This window comes from Pyxicephalus adspersus, chromosome 2 (genome assembly GCF_032062135.1).
Source record: "Pyxicephalus adspersus chromosome 2, UCB_Pads_2.0, whole genome shotgun sequence".
Taxonomy (NCBI): domain Eukaryota; kingdom Metazoa; phylum Chordata; class Amphibia; order Anura; family Pyxicephalidae; genus Pyxicephalus; species Pyxicephalus adspersus.
The window spans coordinates 609984-630272 of NC_092859.1; the positions used below are offsets into that span (position 1 = coordinate 609984).

Genomic DNA, 20289 nt, shown 5'->3' on the forward strand with positions numbered 1-20289 from the left:
TTCCATACTTTGATAAAGCAACAAACAATGTTAGTTGTGATCAGTCATCGGCTGGACACTGGAAGAGACCCATTGGGTCCGTTGGGACTCATCGGGAAGAAGTCCTGCTGATCCCCCATTGCCATCTGAGCACTGCCCAACAATCCAGATGGAGTGACCTTAGCTTTATTCTTCAATTTATGGGACAATTAGAATAGTGGAAGAATTGGAGGCGTATTAATACTGAAGAAGAGGAGGACACGCTTGTGAAGCCTAACCCTCATGGGACCCTCAGGGGAAACCTTCATGTTCCTCTGCTTACCAAATGATTGGGCAGCCAGCAGGTCCAGCAGTGGGGGGCCAACATATGTAACTGTATATACTTTAATACTTTCTTTGCTTGTACATATCATTTCCTGATAGCAGCAGCAGCTGTAGCCCCGCCATCTACAGGGAACATGGCCCAACAGAGGGGCTGCACGCAGGCCGATCCACAGCCCCATGGGCATTGCTTGCCATAACGCTCAATGACTATCTCACTTCTATCTTGAACCCCTTAACTTAGGAAATGAAAACTAAATAGACTCAATAGAATGTGTGCTAGAGATGGAGCCCTGCCATAAGTGTGTCACTAATGCCTCGTACAGATGTCAGATAGAAATGAGATTACTGTTGCTGGAAATGATCTTTGGTGATCATATCTATTGACGAGTGAATGGACAATTGCTGTGACAGTACCATTCTGTTCTATAGAGAGGGCAAAGGGGGGGCGAGGAAGTAGCACCCCAATGTGCACTCCTTTATAGGGACATTCATCCAATGTGATTGCATATCTTTAGACTATCTCTGTGAACAGATTTTATTTTACTTGTGTTAAGGGAATCTACAATGAATGTTTATTTAGAAAAGTCAAAAGGTCAAAATGAACGAGTAAGCTTGATAAATGAAAGCCATGGAAAATACTGAAATCTCACGTTTTGGCAGATTTTTCAGTCTTGGAGAGTTGCCATGTTGGAGTTCTGAGACATAAACATCATTTGTAATAAATTGTTCATGTAAGAAGAAGCAGCAGATCCTCGATTCCGGGAGACGTTACTTGAATCCGTTATCTCAGAACACTTCATTAGTATGATATCCGATTGTAAGAGAAGACTCGGCGTCTCCAGATTGTACATTCCACCAATACCGAGAGCAACAATGGCGCTCCAGAGTTCTTCCACAGTCATTGTATTGCAGTGAATGAGCAGGATGAAGATTTCAGACATACGGAATATAATTAGTGCTTCTCTGTGCTTTAGTGTTTATATCGCTGTGTATTGTTATGAAAACAAAGCAGGATTCTATAATTATAGGAAGGGATTATGGTTTTACTTTCCAGCTCTTCGGCATGATTTGGAATCTTGTCTGTGAACTTACATGTCTGCCATGAGAACATTTCTTCATTTACGATTCCCATGGTCAGCACTAAATGTCAGATATTATATTTCCAAATATTGTAGATCTGGGAACGGGTGAATCCTAAGTACAAGGTGTACACCTCAAACTAATATTGGATAAAAGGAGGAGGCAGGGGCCACATATTGTTAGGCCTGAATCTACACACCACTGCTTGTGATTGGATATAAATCTGGGTACAATGGTTTCATGTCTGGGCAGCCCGGGTGTGCTTGGTGAAATGATGCCAGAAGTTGCATTATACATGGGATATACCGGAATCCAGAATGTATGTTCCAAGAACAAGTACAAGGATTGGAGAGCAAATCTCCCTTTATATTGTTTGGGACAAAAATTCTACCAATGGTCCGGTGCCAGGCGAGAGACAATCCATGTGTGGTCCTGATGTGATGGCAGGAATGATGGAATATTGTGTTGTAATGTAAATATCCATGTAGGATTTATGGAAACACAGACAAGTATCAGTTTAGTGTACAGCTGGCCACAGTTTGTCAGGTGAAGGAAGCAGCGTGTAGTAACTCCTGTTATATAATAATACATAGTGGTTCCTATTGTTTAGAAGCAAACACTTAAAAAAAGGATTTGGACAAAATTTCAACCTTTGGACATGTCTGACCATTAAAGTACAAGACCGCCATCTACAATTTGCAGGCAGGACTGCTTCCTTGACGTTAAGTTAGAGTGGAAAAGTTGTGCACCAACTGGTAGTGGCCATATTGATTCCTAATAAATGGTTTGTATCTGGGAAGGAAAGCGGGACTGAGGAGGGACTGAGGAGGACAATAACCCAACAGCCAGGAGAAGCCAGGGACCACTTTGAAGCTTCAGCAGACTCAAGATCAAGTATGCGGCTTTCTCCGTGATTGGTTAACGTACGTCTTGTTTGCCGAGGAGATTGTACAAAGCTCTTACTGAAGCTTTTCCTTTTGTACACATTGCCAGTGATCACTCACTAGGAAGGGTCAGACTGTGCCCCTGACTTATTAAAGCTCTCCAAGGCTGGGGATAATACACTTTCACCAGTGAAGCTGGGTGATCCAACAAACCTGGGATGGATTCAAAGCATTTGCTAGCAAATAGCAAATGACATTGAAGAAATCCATTCCAGATTTGCTGGATCACCCAGCTTCACTGGTGAAAGTGTATTATCCCAGCCTTGGAGAGCTTTAATGAATCAGGCCCAATGTGTACATGTGTGTGTGTATGTGTGTATGTATGTATGTGTGTGTGTATGTATGTGTGTGTGTATGTATGTATGTGTGTGTGTATGCTTTGATCTGTGTATGTTTTATTCTGTCTTCCTGTAACGCCAAGTAATTTGCTTGCACACTATTTCATGTTGGGTAAAAGCATAAAAACTACAAAACAAGTTGTGTTCTTTGGGCTTTACTGAGAGAACTATCCTAACTATTAGCTATACAAGTATATAGCAAAAGATTTTGCTACCAACATTTGGGGGTTCATCCGGGATCCTCAAGCAAATCACTTGGGGGCTCGTCGGAGATCTCTACGCAAATCATTTGGGGGCTAATAGCCAGGATCCTCCAAGCAAAACAAATATAGGTGGGAATTGTGCAGACATTGCCATCAGAACACCACAATGATCCAACCCTGAAGCTGATTCCATTCCTGTGGGGATTTCCTGATGGATGTCCAATGTGTGCGTCCTGGGTAAACTAGGAAAATGGGAGCACCATTATCAAACCACCACCGAGAAATCAACGGGTCTACGACTGAACCAAAGCCAGATCCAGTCTTTGGACTCAACAATTGCCGAAGCTGAGGATATTTGCCTAAATTTTGAATCAGATTCTTGCACTCCTGGGAAAGGCAAGATAACCGTATCCAAAGCCAACCATCGCTACTTTCTGATAACAAGAAGTTGTCTACCATGGCTAAAGCTCCTTATGTGAGGAGATTAACAGGAGCCTAATTGGGGATCATTCTCCTTCAAGCTTGATGTTCAGCCGGACTCTAAAGGTAAGTCAACAAGTGAAGCATGGGAGGAAGATGGGGATACCAGATTGTGTCTATAGGAAAACCTCACCAGGCAGTGGACCCCTCTGTGGGTGCAGCTGTTCCTGATTCTCCTAAGGAGTTGCGCACTACCAAAATTACCTGTATGGACGAGGGTGTGAAGGGCTTAACACTAGGGGATGCCAAGGTGGGAGAATAGGACAGAACTGAACTTGTAAATCTCCACCATTCACTGCGCTATGCCTGGGGGGTTCCTTGTGCAATGAGCAATTTGTGTCTCTCGGGTCAGTGTCACCAATAATCTTTCGGAACATCTGTAAGGGTGACATTCATTCCACTGGCCAGCAATGTAGGAGATATAGTTATTATTGAAGACATTCCCTTAAAACCTGAAAGTTATTTCAAGAAACACCGATCTAGTGTGTAATGTATTAGGAAGTAACCATCCAGGCAGGAGAAATGGTTATCTGTCATTTCAGCATTGGTTGTATGTCTTTCTTGATATTGTATTGTTACTGCTATTTTATTATTAATATTATTATTATTAATATTATGTTACCCTTTTATTGTATGTGTATTAAAGGATGTCCTTCTGTTTAGCTGTACCCCATTTGCATGACATTCCAATTCCAATTTTTAAATGAGATGAACCCCATTGCTGCACCCCTTTTGTATAGCAAGGTCCCCTTGGGGGGTCAAAGTATTTTTGGACCATTCTATATTCTTTTGTCCCCAGGCACTGGTGGTCGGCTAACTCCTTTCACAGTGGAGGCAATTGTCCATAGCAAGGTAGCAGCCAATACCTGCCCTGGTGCATTATTTTTGACCTATAATACCATTGGGTGCCTTTTATTGTTATTCTATAGTAGTTGCTGAAACTACTTCCTGAGGGAGCCGTTTCCACATTTTCACAGACCTTACAGTGAAGAATCCCTTCCTTATCCGGAGCTTAAACTTCTTTTCCTCCAGACGCAAACAGCGCCCCCTTGTGCTTTGTAATGACATTACAGTGAAAAATTGGGAAGAGAGTTCTCAATATGGAACATTTATATATTTATACAGGGTGATCATATTCCCCCTTATACGTCTCTTCTCAAGGAAGAATAGATTCAGTTCAGCTAATCTCTCCTCATAGCGGAGCTCCTCCATTCCTTTTATTAGTTTAGTTGCCCTTCTCTGCACTCTCTCCAATTCCACAATGTCCTTTTTGTGAACTTGGGCCCAAACCTGGATTGCATATTCCAGATGTGGTGTGACCAATGCTTTGTACAGGATTATGTCTCCATCTCTGCAGTCTATTCCTCTTTTATTACAAGAAAGTACTTTACTAGCTTTATATATTGCAGCTTGGCATTGCATGCTGGTATTAAGTCTATGATCTACCAGAACCCCCAGATCCGTCTCCATTTCTGACTCCCCCAAATGTATTCCCCCTAGACAGTATGAAGCATCCATGTTGTTACCCCCAAGTACATAACTTTACATTTATCTATATTAAATGTCATTTGCCACTTGGCTGCCCAATCACACAGTACATCCAGGTCTGCTTGTAGATTATAGACATCCTGTATGGACTTAATTCCATGACATAGTTTGGTGTCATCTGCAAACCCAGAAATCCCAAACTCTATATCATTTATAAAGATGTTACACAGTAATGGTCCCAACACTGAACCCTGGGGTACACCACTAATACCCTTACACCATTCAGAGTATGAATCATTAATTACAACTCTCTGGATGGGATCTTTAAGCCAGTTCTCTATCCATTTACACATTGACTTTTCTGAACCTATTGCCCCTAACTTGTATATTACCCATCTGTGGGGTACAGTGTCACATGCTTTAGCAAAGTCCAAGTACACAATATCAACTGCTACTCCACTGTCTACCTGTTTACTTACTTCCTCATAAAAAGAGAGGAAATTTGTATGACAACTTCTGTCTTTCTTGAAGCCATGCTATCACTTATAATAATATTTTATAGCAGAAACTCCTCCTTCTCCTTATAGCAGAAACTCTCTAAGACCTTTCCAACTATGGATGTTAAACTAACGGGTCTGTAGTTACCTGGTAATGACTTTGCTCCCTTTTTGAAGATAGGAACCACATTGGCCTTACGCCAATCCATCGGTAACTTGCCAGTGACTAAAGAGTCTCTAAAAATTAGAAATAATGGCTCAGCTCTTTGAGGACACGTGGATGTAATCCATCAGGTCCTGGTGCTTTGTCATCCTTAATAAGCGTCATGCTTCCTGCCTCCTTAATAAATCTGGAACTGCTTCCTACAAACAGGCTCCCAGACATAATCCCTCACCAATTGCCAATTTCAAGTAGACAGGGAGGTGACAGGATAGAGACCATCCACACACCAGTAACAAGTATAGGATTAATCTCAACTCCATCTTGTTGGTGGCCCAGGGGTCAAGAAGCAAAAACACTGGACATATGGATGCCTTATACAGTATGTCCAGTCTTTTTGCTTCAAACGAGGCTGAAAAACCCTGTATCACCAACAAGTTGGAGTTTAGATAAAGGTTGATTTGTACAAGAAATGTTCTGAGAACAAATTGTCATTCTCGGGGTCTTGTTGGTGACCATGGGGAAGGTTTTGTCTTCTGGGTGGATGATTTTGGGACAGTGAAGGGCAATCAATTGATATGATGTTCCAAGATATCGGGAACTCGTGTCTCCTATGATTCCTTGTAATGTGCAATCTGTGCCACTTTCTATTTTAGCTTCAATAAGCTTCCAATATGGCTACCAAGTCAGATTCTCCATACACTGCAATGAGGACTCCACGTGTGGTAATAACCAGCTTTTCTCTCTTCCCTTTTACTTTGTAACTTTCTCTTCTTAAAGAAACAAAATCAATAACATTACAATCCAACACAAACAATGTCACAATAAAAAATTCTACATAAACCTGGCTAGAATAAACACTGAGGTTTTAGTAGGAACAGATTTCTTTATTATTAGGTGTTTATTATTATTTGCTGTCCAAAACTATATTTGTCACTGTTTAGTTCAGTGCACATGGAGCTTTCATTACATTATTTATAACATTTTTGTATTTTATTTAGCTAATACCATTCCAAAAACCTTCATTGACTTAAATTGGGGGTAGGCACCATAGATATGATAAGGGGGATGACAGTGGTGTATGTACAGATTAATTAGTCAAGTTCCTTTTAGGGATGAGCGAGTGAAATTTTTCTTTTGCAGCGAATCTCGAAGTGAATTGGGCCTTTCTTGCTTACAGAACGTGTACAACGGCCTTGTGATTCGCAATGAGGTTGTGTTCTCGCAAAACTCATGATTTTTCAATTAAGTTTCTCTATTGAGAGTTCATCTGGAGTTTGCCTGCAGTCACAGCTGATTGGAGGCACCCATATGTCTCCAATCAGCTGTGACCACAGGTTCGCACGGTCACTGGGCTGTACCTCTTAATAATAAGTACAGCCGGGTGACCATGGGAACTGAACGCAGATGAACTCTCAATAGAGAAACTTAATTGAAAAATCATCGGGAGGTTGCCTGCAGTCACAACTGATTGGAGGCACTCGCGTGGCTCCAATCAACTGTGACCATAGGTTTCCACGCTCCCCGGGCTGTACTTATCAATGATAATGATTGGTTCGCACGGTCACTGGGCTGTACGTATCAATGATAAGTACAGCCCGGTGACCGTGGGAACTAAACTCAGATAAAATCTCAATGGAGAAACTCCATTGAGAGTTTATCTTGAGTTTGTCAGCAGTCACAGCTGATTGGAGGCACTCGCATAATCAATGATAGGTACAGCCCAGGGAGCGTGGGAACCTGCATTTCAGTGGCACTACAACTGGATATCAGCCTCACACACAAGGTGCTGATTCAAGGACGATATTACCACCTTGTGTGTAGACTGTGCTAAACACTCAGATGTGACCATTGGGGTTATGTAATGATTGTGCTAATTGTTATTATTAACTTGTGACTTTGGGGGATGGATACAACCGAGCCAGCCACAAACAACATAAGCTCCGTGATTAATATCTCCATCATGACCCACAGACACTAATCTGAAGGGTGAGCAGACTCCCAGTGAGAACAGAAGAATGGAGGAATCTCTGGAGAGTGAGCCTCTCCCTCCCCCTTGGTGGCTTTTTTTCTCCTTATTATTAATAAACAGGATTTATATAGCGACAACATATTACGCAGCGCTGTACATTATTTAGGGGTTGACACAGGAGGAGGAGAGAGCTCTGCCCCACAAAGCTTACCTTGCAAGCCAGCAGCCCCTCTCTACACCTGGACAGTCGCCATCTCAGCTCATCAGCTTCCTCCTCCAAGTGCTCACCACTCACAATGTATAGCTCACCGCAACGTGCACATCTTCTATCTCTGACCACAGATATTAAAGATATCAGCAGCAGTCTCTGATTGGAAATTTGCACTATTTCTTCAAGGTTATCTGTAGTGGAACAAACTGATGCAAAACAAGAAGCTGACATAGGGGCGCTGAAACATCCAGCAGCTAAGCACGCCACATATATCTCTTCCATGCACAGACAAATGGAAGAAAATGGAGAAAACTACCGGTACAAGGCCTGAACCTATTGAGAATGATCATCTTGCTCTATCTCTTCAATCAATATTCAATTATTTGTTGAAACGCCCACCTGAATCTCTCATCCACTTTGGACGGATCCACAGAGCCTTCGGACCCCGAGGCATAGAGGCTAATCCCCCCTGGAGGTATATTGCCTAATAGGGTTACCAACTTAAAGAGGAAATTCTCAGGCAAGCACATTCCAGAGATTGATTTCTATGTAAGGAGAACTTCAGCTATGATAAGAGCTTTCCTCCATCACCTTACAAAGACGCAGAGCTCTACGCTCACCTTCTCAGAGACAGACCCATTCCTTACAGATGGAGATTCTCTTTTTTCCCAACTGCTACAACGGATGGCTGGGCATACCAGATCCACACACCAGAGGACTTACCATCTTTCCCTGAGCAACTGGGACTTCTTGATGTAGTCCTACCTGAATAGTTTCCTAATCTGCATCCACCAAAAGGCTGGACTGAACACATAGACGAAGATCCGGGGGTCATCAAAGCTTTCAGGTCCCTCTACAAAGCCCATCTAGAGATCGGAGCAGAGCACGAATGCAAGACGGAAAATCATCTGTGGCTGTACATGATCATTGAAGTCACAGGAAATCGTACTGTATTGGGTGAGATCCCTTCAGAAATTCAATTGTTATGTTTACTTCACTGGTTAATTCTTTTTTAGTCTTATGTATGACTGGACTTAAATGATAAGCCTCTTGTTGCCTTATGTAGATATACTGGAATATCACACTAAATTCCAAGACCCTTCTGTTAATATATCATACGTGCATCACATAGCTGCTCTTTGCCTCTTTTTTTAGAAGAAAGACCACGGTTGTGATATTTTTGTGGTACAAGAACTCCCTGAGCAGATTTAAAGTCAGACACCTCAACACAACCACACGTTAGTCAGACAAAACCCACATGACTCCGCCCTCTTACCCCTGTTCCCCATTAGGGGGTCATATATATATATATGGAATATATAGGAATACTAACATAACAAAGATAAAATTTATGTCGCTCAATATTAAAGGCTCCAATATACGTGCCAAAAGATCACAGGTACTTGTGTCGTACAAATATACAAACCTTAAGTTGTGTTCCTTCAAGAAACACATTCTCTCAGTGACAGCATACATAAAATTACTAACACCAAATTTCTGGTAGTATATCACGCACCGAGCCCCCTGAAAAAAGCCAAAGAGTATCAATCCTTATATCTCGTATAACGGACTCAAGGTAAGCTAAATCACCACCCAATAACATTGGTAAACGTATATTGCCCAAATGTAGGTCAACACAAATTTATCTCCAAAATAGTGAACAATTTACAAAGTTTTTCAAAAGGAATGTTAGTCCTTGGGGTGACTTTATTGTACCCCTAACCCCAAGTTTGACTCTTCATCTTCAATCTTCACTTATCATACATGACACCTGGGGAACCTTGTTCTCAGCACCACATAATAGATATTCCAGGTTAGATTATTTTGTTATCTCGCTGAGAGACCTGTCTAACCTGTCTCATGCCTCAACTGAACCCATAACAATCACATACATCATGAATAGGAGACTCTGCTGTATTACAAGAAGTCCAAACCAACCTTACAGACTACCAGAAACACAGAACCAAACCCCGAAATGATCTGGGCTGCACATAGAAGTATAGTCAGGGGTTTATTTTTCACATGGAATGCTCAATTCAAAAACCAGAAGCAAGCAGATATATATATGAATCAATAAAGTCACACTCCAGATTTAGAACTTAATACACAAAAAACAACCGGCTGAAAAGATTTTGTCTGAGGCGTGACAGCATCCTAAACACTTACTGAAATTCCTTTATAAACATGGTACCAAGAGCGGCAAATTCTTAGCAAAGGCATTTCAGACCCGCCAAGCCAATAATAATGAAACCCAAATAGGAGACAACACAGGGAATGTACATACAGAGGACATATGGGAAATGTTATAATCTGACCGTCCCGACACAATCACATCATCCTCCAGAAAGGGGAATGCTAGCCATTAAAAAATTCTTATACAAATTTGGACCCAAAATTCCAGATAAATCAGCAGAAGCGCTAGAAGGCCTGATAAACGAACCAGAACTTATCTGGGTGCTAAAACAATTAAAACCAGGCAAGAGCCCGGGCCCAGATGGCCTTTCAACACAATATTACAAATCCTTTATTTCCACACTAGCAAAACCATTTCTTTCCATTTTTAACTCCTTTTCAGACACTCACCCACGGTCACAGGAATATTTAGAATATTACTGTAATACCAAAAGGGGATAAGGACAAAGAATACTGTAATAAACCTTTACCAAAAATTATACACCAAGATTCTGGCCAATCACCTTCTCACTCATTCCTCTGGTGGTGAATTTAGTTGGATTTGTCTCTGGAATGGAGTTCGGGTACAATTAGGAAACTCTCGCTTATATGGGTATTCCTCCTCGAGCCAGAATTCTGACTTTATACTCACACCTGTCAGAGCCCTTTTGTCATTCGTAATGGAACAATAATGGGGTGCCCACTCTCTCCCTGAGCTTTGTGCTTTCCCTGGAACCTTTATCAGAGACCAGTCTATTGCGGGTCTTAGAATGGGAAACAAAGAATACAAATTGACTTTTATCATACCCACAATCCTCCATACCAGCGCTTTGGTCTCGCTTAGACTTTATTAGGATAATCTCACATTTTAAAATCAATTATGAGAAATCCTCAGCACTCAATATAAAACTTTCTGCAGATATCAAAAAAGAATGAGAAAGATTTTACCCCTTTCAATAAAAAAGAGAAAGCGATCAAGTATTTAGGGATTTATCTGATCTAAACCAAATCATTTTAATTTCTTTAACTCACAGTATTGCCCCTGATTTACATAAATTGGACAAATCAGCTTTCTCTTGGTTTGGAAGAGTGGCAATACGGAGAATGAATATTACCTCCGCATATTATCTTTATTACAGATGATTCAGATTCATTTCCCAACATCATCCTTTAAAACTATGCTGTCCCTATTCACATCTTTTCTATGGGGGAGAAAGACACCGACAACATCACGGGACTTCCTGACATACAATTGGGCCAGTCACCTATCTGGAGTTGTTGGCTGGAATATACACACTTACACAAAACATTGGGTTAAAGTGGAAGCTGATAATGCAAAAACAGCATTACGCTCCCTGCCCGGGACGGAGTTTGCTAAAACAACCTACCTTGTGAGAGACCAATCATAGGGACAGCCGTTTTTTACTAATTTTTGGGTGCTGAATCCAAACATGATGCCAGGTTTTGCTATCACATCCAGTTTTTACAATACATGGTACACACCATTTTTGTCAAAAACAGAGAAATTTTACATGCAATGAAAAAATAATGAAATAATAACTTGAATGTACTGTTTATTTAATTTCTTTTGTTCATACAAAGGATTTATTGTTACTCTATGACATCAGGTAAGCGGTTAAGGTGAAAATTTACGCTTATAGCTTTTCCTGGAGTGTTCAGTGTTAGGACAATCCCGCCGGATGCTCCAACAATAGTCAGCCATCATATGTACATCCCATCTACCCTGATACCGTCCTTCCATGACATTCACATCTTGGGGGAATCATTCACCTTGCTCATCACTGACTGCACCAAGGTTTTCTGGGAAGTTAGAAAGATGGCCATGCAGGAAATGCAGCTTGATACTCATATTGCAACCAAGCATTTTGTATCTCTCCAAGAGTTTCTGGACAATTTCTGTGTAATTATTTGCTCATGTGTTTCCAAGAAAGTCCTTGACAATGGCTTTGTATGGTAACCAAGCATTCTTTTCCACTTCTGACATTGTCCTGATGAAATGTTCATCTTTGATGAGCTGCCGAATCTGTGGACCATCAAACACACCGGCCATTATTATTTCTAATCACCGGCTAGGAAATGCCAACATGAGGAACTTGGAACATTCTCCTTCAGTTGGCAAAGCTTTAACAAACTGCTTTATCAGACCCAGTTCCATGTGCAGAGGAGGGAATATAATATTCTTTCTATACAACAAGTGGCTCATGTAGAATGTTTGGATCTCCTGGTTTTAGGGCAGATCTTGGAGGACAATTCCTTTCCCCCCAATGCCTCTCACACGCTCTGCTGTCCCACATGCACAGATAACAGGGATACTTGGTGTATCCGCATTGCTGGCCAAGAAGGAAGCATAACATTATAAGGTCACACAGATCACCCAACTGTGATATTGCAACAACTCAATGACTCTCTTTATGTCTGCATATTCTTCATGGAGAAACTGAATGACCAATTGGGACTGACCCAAATATATTGTCATTGTGGAGGAGGACACAGTTTAAGCTCCACTTTGAGCTATCGATAAATAGTCACCATTCAGTTGAGTTATAGATTGGAATTCCCAATTCCTCTATTAATCCGGTTATGTTATGGCAATACACAAAACCACTGCTAATCCTTAAGTACCGCAGAAATACAATTTTCTGGTTGGAAAGTACGATACCTTCGTACATTTTTTCAAGTAAGTTTTTCTCACGCAGTCTTGATGCTAGGAGTTCTGAAGCTTTCTTCTATAGTCCCAAATCACTCAACTCATGCTGATCAAATCCCTTACCAACAGAGTTGAGTTCAGATAGACCCGACCTGGAAGACACGGGATTCGACAACAAAAATTCAGGAAAAAATAAAAATTAATCCTAAATGAATGTGATTGTATGTGTTTTTATTTTAACTTGTTCTTTTTTTATTTTTTTTACAGGTTATCTGACAATTACACTATGAATCATAATGTCATTGTGGGATTCCCGGACCGTGGGAACCGTGGGATATCTCTACTGCTCTGTGATTGGCTGGGAAATAGGAAACCCTGATGACAGCTCATGATTGTGCATGTTTCTGCGGTACACTTTCTCCTTTACATGTCCCTCCCTGCATCATTCAAACGAGTGTATCTAGCATGTGGACACTGTTGGTGGATTATATATGAACGATCATATTGTTACAGCATGTACAGAATTGTGCACAATATGATTGTTCAAGTATAATCGTGCATAATCGTTGATCGGTGTCGTAATCGTTCATTTTCTAACAATAATTATTGGAAGTGTGTACCTAGCTTTAGCCTAATATTGATGTGACAGGTGCTCTTTAATCTTCATGTGAAGCACAGGGGTATGTAATAGTGTTATATATCTTTTTATAATGTATCTTCTTACATCTGTTTGGAGGCTGTAGAAGCTCTACACAGTGCTGAAACAAACCCAAATTTTTCTCCCATTGACTTTAATGGTGTTCGACTTTGACATTAGTTTTGCTCTATTCGAATGAATAGCTGCCGAATGGAATAGTGAGCTATCCAACCAACACTATTCATCACCATAATCATGTTCTATAAGAGAGGGAAGTGTAACCGGCACTGGGACTTCATCTGAATGAGCCACTGGGCGTATAGCCGATGGTAGACTAGGATACTCTATGTTACATTTATTTTTCTTGTTATATCCTGAAGTTTTCACTATACAAAAGTAACATTCACTGAAATGATCTCCTGGCTATCACCAAACCATAGGAATACCAAATGGCATCTTATCACGTGTTCCGTTTGTACACATCTGTAATCCCTCCACACATTGCACACCATGAGGGGCCCCAGACTTATCTTTATCACCAAGTTTAACTTTGAAATATGCCAGATAGGCTTGTACTACAAATGTGCTGATGTTCACCCTATGACTGGGAATGGTGAAACTGCCACAGATACGGCAGAGCCAGACATGATCTGAAAGGAAATACGTGTGTAAGTAGAAAAATACATTTTGCTTATTCACTATGTAGAGCAGCAACAACCTCTGACCACACTGCCTGCGTGTAATGAATAGCCGATACAAATTCATGCTACAGTAATCACATTAATATAAGCGGTAGAGAAATACCTGACATGATAGAAGAAAATCAGAATCAGCATAACTATTTTATAGTGTTAGTGTTTGAATTCGGGTTGTCCTTATATTCAACTTGAAAATGGCTGTTCGATTTCAGTTAGACCAGACCCGAAAAAAAAACAAGATTTGATGGTAAAAATTCAAATAAAAATATGTAAAATATGTGTTAAAAAAATAAATAAAAATGAATGTAAAATAATTTACAGTGTGTTTGTGTACATCCTACAATGATATGATATCTCTTATTCTGTAACACACTTTCCAGGATAGTAATATTATTATACATTTGTTACATTTTTCTTTATTCACTGCCAGAAATATGTAACAATTGTACCAAATTACAGATTGTGTGGTACAGAGTAAGAGATATTCCCTGGCCGGCTAATTCTCAATGACTGCAGCTGAGTCTGCAATCATTGAGAAGAGTGTGTGATCCCCGAGGTTAATTAACCTGTAGTGCCCCAGGGATCGTAGTAGAACTGCAGAGTTCATCCTCAGTTCAGTTCCCAGGGTCACATGACCGTGGGAACTTTGCGGTTACAGCTGTGACTGCAGGCGTTCCCGGGCATTAGAGGTTTAATGGGGACAAGTTTCCCCATTCATCACATCTAGTGTTCTGTGTTCCTGGACAGAAAAACTCTATTCCAGAACACATACAACTAGTAACAGCAATCAGGATTACTTTGCAGCCCTGTAGTATGTGTTCCTGGATAGAGTTTCTCTATATATAAGGACACAGGACTCCCTCTCAGGACTCCTAAATTCTATCTAAGAACACATACAACTAGTAAAGGGCTGCAAGAGTAATCTGATTGCTCCTGCAGCCCCTAATAGGCCCTAAAATTTACCCAAACTCTCCCACCATTCACTTCAATGGTGTTCAAATTCGGCATTCGATTACCCGAACAATATCTCAATATTCGATAGAATAAATGTCGAATCGAATAGTGAGATATTACTATTACAACACTATTATTTTATTGTGAATAAGCTTAAAAATTAAAGTCAACAAAAAATTTGTTCAAAATTGTTCCCCCAGTGTTATGTCCTGTATATCGTCATTACAAAGTAGCTTCTATGCCAGGCCCCATCCCCCCATATGGCACAACCCGACCTTTCCCCCGGGTCAGTCCCCTGGCCTTTTAAACTCATAGGAAGCGGGACGCCATTTATCAGCCAAACATTTTGAAAGGGACAGTTTTTGTCACCGTCAGTCCTTAATGTTATAAAATGAGGAAGCACTATTTCCATGGTGGGTTTATTTTCAGGTACGGCATTACCTTGACACAACCAGGCGCCCTTCCTTTTGCTAACAGACTTATGTAATTCTGATACCCCCAGAGACATGTTATCTTCTCCATCTACAAAATATTAGCAGACCCCCTCTATCTAGGCACCAACTCCAGCTAAAAGAGTTAAATGGTAGTTTTTCTGATCAAGAATGGGAAAATATTAACCTTTTGATAGTAAAAGGCTCATAAAATGTAAATATACAGCAAACAATTCGTACACGTTAGTATAGAGTACCATCAACCATAAATAAACTCTTCCTAAACTGTGACAAGATGTGTTGGGTTGTGGCTTGGAGGAGAGTTCCTTCTTACGTATTTGGTGAAGTTCCCGTCTTTTCTGGAAGGTGGTTGAGGAACTCCCAGTCATCACAGGAGTAGTAGATCCATTGTCTCATGCACAAATCCTCCTTCACCACAGAACGTCCTCCTAACATACAAACATCTTGGATTTCATGCTATCAACGCTGCAAAACTAGCAATCCCTCTGAAATGAAAAAAAAGTTCACATAGACCACTCGTAAAATATTGGCTACGCAAATTGGTGAAATGGAAGAACGTATCCACCAATCTAAAGGTTGTATGAGTCAATACTCTGATACATGGGCCTGCTGGCTATAAATGCCGACACTGTAACTAATAGAGACAAGAAAAGAGCCAACTTATTCTATATTCTCTATATTCTGTTTCTACATTCCTTACATCCATTACCATCTTACAATCCATATATCTGTCCCCAAATCCCTCTCCCACCATTTCATGAGGACTGGTAAAGAGGAAATTACCGTACGTTTGGGGGAAGTGATTGCCTGATATATATCCACCTGTCCAATATAAACTCCTCCATAGGGAATACACTTCAAACACCTTTTAGTATTTACATTAATGTTTTCTGTTTTTTACTCCTCTCTCTGTATTCGTTTCTAATTTGATAATTCATAACTCTTTACTATGTTCTTGTTCCTATGAAAACATAAGAAAACAGTTCTACATGTTATATATCACAAATGCCTTGATTGGTATTACCTTCTATGTTATTCAATAAAGCTGATTTTGGAAAAAACAAAACAAAAAACAATTTGTGCCGATATTGTGAAATAATAAATAATCACGTAAGGTTACTTCACATATATTCCACAATTAGGAGCAGTATGGGCAGAAAGAGAGGGACAGTGGTCTTAGTCATGGAGGTGGTGGCCATCGTGGTCTTTGTGACGGAAAATGTGCACATGAGATCCTCAGTAGAGCTTTAATACTTTATTCTTGAGAAACGTTGATAAATCCAGCATGTCTGTACTATTTCAACCAACTTTGGCAAAAAGAAAATAACTAATTGTGATCACCCTTTCACAAGAGTCACCAACCTACGCGTTTGTATATTGGAACAGACTCCTTGGGACTAGGAAACTGGAGTCATAGAAGGAGAAGGAAGTCCTGCCATTCTCCCAATGTCACCAGCAAAGACAACAGACTAGCTTTGGTTGGGAAAAGGAGGCTTCTGGAGGCTTCCTGAGTTTCTCCATGTTGGTCTGCGTACAAACTAACCCTGGGATAGGTTGCTTAAAAAACCCTGATCATTACTGGTTGTCCAAACTTTGGATCCATGCTACAAGACCCAAATGCCAAAATTCATTCCAGCACAGGTGAGGGAAGCTAAATATGTAACAATAATGAAATACTTTTCATCTGCTTGTACATGCTTGGTCCTAATGGTCCCGCCATGAATAGGGGACATGGCCTCAGGCTGACCTATCCAGAGTTAGAACTCACAGACTATGCTTGGCCATGATGGTCAATGAGGAGTTCCAACATGGATCCAACATTCTCAGGGATACCTGAGAACTGAAAACGCAATTGACTAATGGGTGTTCTAGATTGATATCCGGCTAGTGATGCCTGCTTAACCTGCTGAAAGTATTGGAAAGGTTGATCAATGCAGCTAAGGGGGTTGGTGAGTAAAAGAGGCATCCACCTATCCACAGCTTACGTCTAACACCCAACTTTGTAAATGAACCAGACTTAGGTCTCTGGATAAAAGTTGAACCAGAGGAACTTCATTTCCATTTTGTTTTTTTGGATGCCCCCTTCAAGTCATCTTGCCCTGAGAGATGCCTCATTTTTAATATTGAAGAATCCTTCAAGGGTGAAGCCAAGCTCTCCATGTTTTGTTATAGAACTCGAGAGTATCACTAGTAACATCTAAAGCTACACAGACAAATGCAGTAAAAGCTGAATACTATTTAGCAGGCCCTGATGATGGAACTTTGATGATCAGAAGCTTAAGATGCCCCTGGTTTTCGGTTCTGCCTGTACTGGGGTCAAATATTAGCCAGGCGCTCAATCTGAAAGATAAAACCTAAATTTGTTCTAACTACCAATGCAAAATTCTTAGATGCAGAGAAAACATCGAATGCATATTGGATAGTTATAAACCTTCCTTGTTTTATAAAGGTCACATTGGTTTCACAGATTATATCTGGAACGTTTGAAGGTGCCTCGGGGTACTGAATTCACTCACTTTTACAATAAAATGAACCGTTTGGAAATAAAAGACCATTTTGATGTAATAAACCTTCCCCTTCCTGGCCTGGCAAAACAGTGCAGGCCCTCCGAGGGGAGAGAGGGAGATTAAAGTGAAAAACGTGATATTCTTTGCACATTCACAGGTCTGAACATTTAATGGCAGTGTAACAATGATGAATATTACCAGTGAATGTTGGGGATTGCAGTATGTGTCTGGACCCACTGAGGTCAGATTTTGCCCCTTCTCCAGTTCTTACCCTTCTAATCTCCTACAAATATTTACATTACACTGGATGAATGGGACGTCAGTTACTTAATAATAACCAAATAAAAATGAGATTGTACATTGCTTCTGTATTTTATTTCATATTGTTGCTGTCACTGTATGAGATTATGAATTGTAAAAAGAATATTATATGATTATATAACTAAAGAAATGATTATTATGTTACTAGATCATTTTGAGGATCATTTATGATATAATTACACTATGAGAACATTGATTCCATGTTGCTGCCACAAATCATCATGTTTCATGTAAAGCTAGGAGATCCTAAGCACAAGGTGTATATGAGGAGCTGATAGATTTGCACTGAAGTTTGGGCTGGTCAAGGACATCTCCTCTCTTTTTATGAAGTACAGAGTTCCAATTCATGATATTTCCATCCAGATCACCATAGATGACCTTCTGTATGTCTTCCGGTGTCAGGACATAATCCCACATGTGAACATCACTTATTTCTCCAACAAATGACTGAGAGGCATCAAAACCCCCACCGAAAGAATCTTGGTCTTGTCCCAGAACAATGCTGGTCTCAGCTGCAATAGAAGAACCTTTATTGGAGATTTTTCTGGGGTAGACCTTCCCATTGACCCAAAGTTGGACCATACCAGTCTCAGATTCCCAGGTCACACAGAGGTGCCTCCAATCCAAAGTCTCCGGGTCTGTCTTAATATTGATGGCTTCCTGGTTTATATGCATTACACAGATGTTTGGAGGCTGTAAGTAGATTAGAAAGGCATTGTCCTTCCCGGGTGTAGCTAGAGAGAAGAGGGAATAGGGGCGAGAGAGGTCAGTATAAGAATATAGACAGACGCTGAGTTTCTCCAATGACTTTGGAATTGTAGGTTTTAGAATTACATGAGCTGTGCTGGATTGTATGGGGAAGACTAAGACTTTTCCATCCAAGCCTAGGGGAAAAAACATAGAAAACCCATTACTGATACATATCAATGTTTTACATGCTGAACAACAAATTCCGAAAGACTTTACAGATGCTAAAATCCAAAATAAGAAAAAAATTTGATAACCTCATATATCCCTAAAAAAATGTTATATTTTGTCATTAAATGGGTCATTGTCAGATCCAATATCATGTATGCAAACTAACGGCTTCTGAAAGTTTTTATTCTCATTCCAGGGGTTACTTTTATAAGCAATGGTTGTGCCAACATTTAGGTAAAGAAGAGACCTCATATATTGAAGTACTGGAGTGATAACATTAGACTGGTCACATTCACTAAAGACAGCTGCTACCCCCGTGTGCACTAATTGGCTCAGAGAATTACTCCTGGGCTTACAGCACCATATGTACTTTGTTTTACAAGTTTAAGTTACAGTAATATCAGGATTAGAAGATGATGGTCAAGGAAAACATTGGAAAAGATTACTACTGACCGGTGGCAGTGACGGGCAGATTCATGGCTGTCATCACTTGGAAATATAGGTTTGTTTGTAATCTGAATTTTTGGATGTTCAGGCCCTAAACAGCAACACTGGTAACTAGATATGGGCAAATGTGCAATGTATTATATGTGAAGGATATCCTGTAACTTTGTAGTATTATATGTTTGTGATCACAGCCAGGGACAAAGTCACAAGGGAGGCGAGTACCCCACATCAAATACTTGGGCTGGAGGTGAGGATTATCAGAACTCGTTTCTAGGGTACAAGGTTAACATGGCCTGTTGGATTTACAAAGAGCACAGGCTCAGGGTGTCTTGGAAGGAATGGGTGAGCCAAGCACTCCATCTTCTTTTATGTCAGGATAGGAAGCACCCTGTGTCTGTTAGAAAGAAAGAAGGAAGGCTGTGCAAAGTCCAGGGAGCATGGAGAACCAAGGAGGTCTCCCATGGACCATCAACTCTTAACAAGTGTGTCAGAGAGAGTCATGAGTCTGAAACTGAAGCTGTTTTTCTGATGGACTTTAATCCCCTGTAAAGAAAAACATTGGTTGATTATTTTATATTCTAGTTTTGGAGTGAATAAAGTATTAAGTATAAAGTAGTAATTTGAATTGGAGAGTAAAATTCCTCTCTACGTCGAGTATGTTTGGGGCTAATGCTTTACTAAATATATATTTTCTGCAAATTGGAGAGCCCGAAGAAAGAGCCGTATGTGCTAAGATGACAGACTTACGTTGAAGTTTGTCCCGGACAAGAACGTCTCCTTTAATTTCATAGACTAGAGATTTCCAATTAATGAGATTTCCATGGAGATCACCAGAGATG

The 20289-nt window shown here is 40.5% G+C and overlaps 2 protein-coding genes across 2 annotated transcripts in view; both read right to left on the reverse strand.

Moving 5' to 3' along the window:
• The window catches only part of LOC140322636 (serum amyloid P-component-like), a 54086-nt gene that overhangs the window by 28265 nt on the left and 5532 nt on the right, over nt 1-20289 (reverse strand). The window lies entirely within an intron of this gene.
• The window catches only part of LOC140322641 (C-reactive protein-like), a 41800-nt gene continuing 39628 nt past the window's right edge, over nt 18118-20289 (reverse strand). The window contains exons 2-3 of the mRNA XM_072399195.1: nt 20198-20270; nt 18118-18969 (exon numbers count right to left, since the gene is read on the reverse strand). Coding sequence (XP_072255296.1) covers nt 18332-18969; nt 20198-20270 — 711 coding nt within the window. The 3' untranslated portion in view covers nt 18118-18331. The remainder of the gene's footprint in view (nt 18970-20197; nt 20271-20289) is intronic.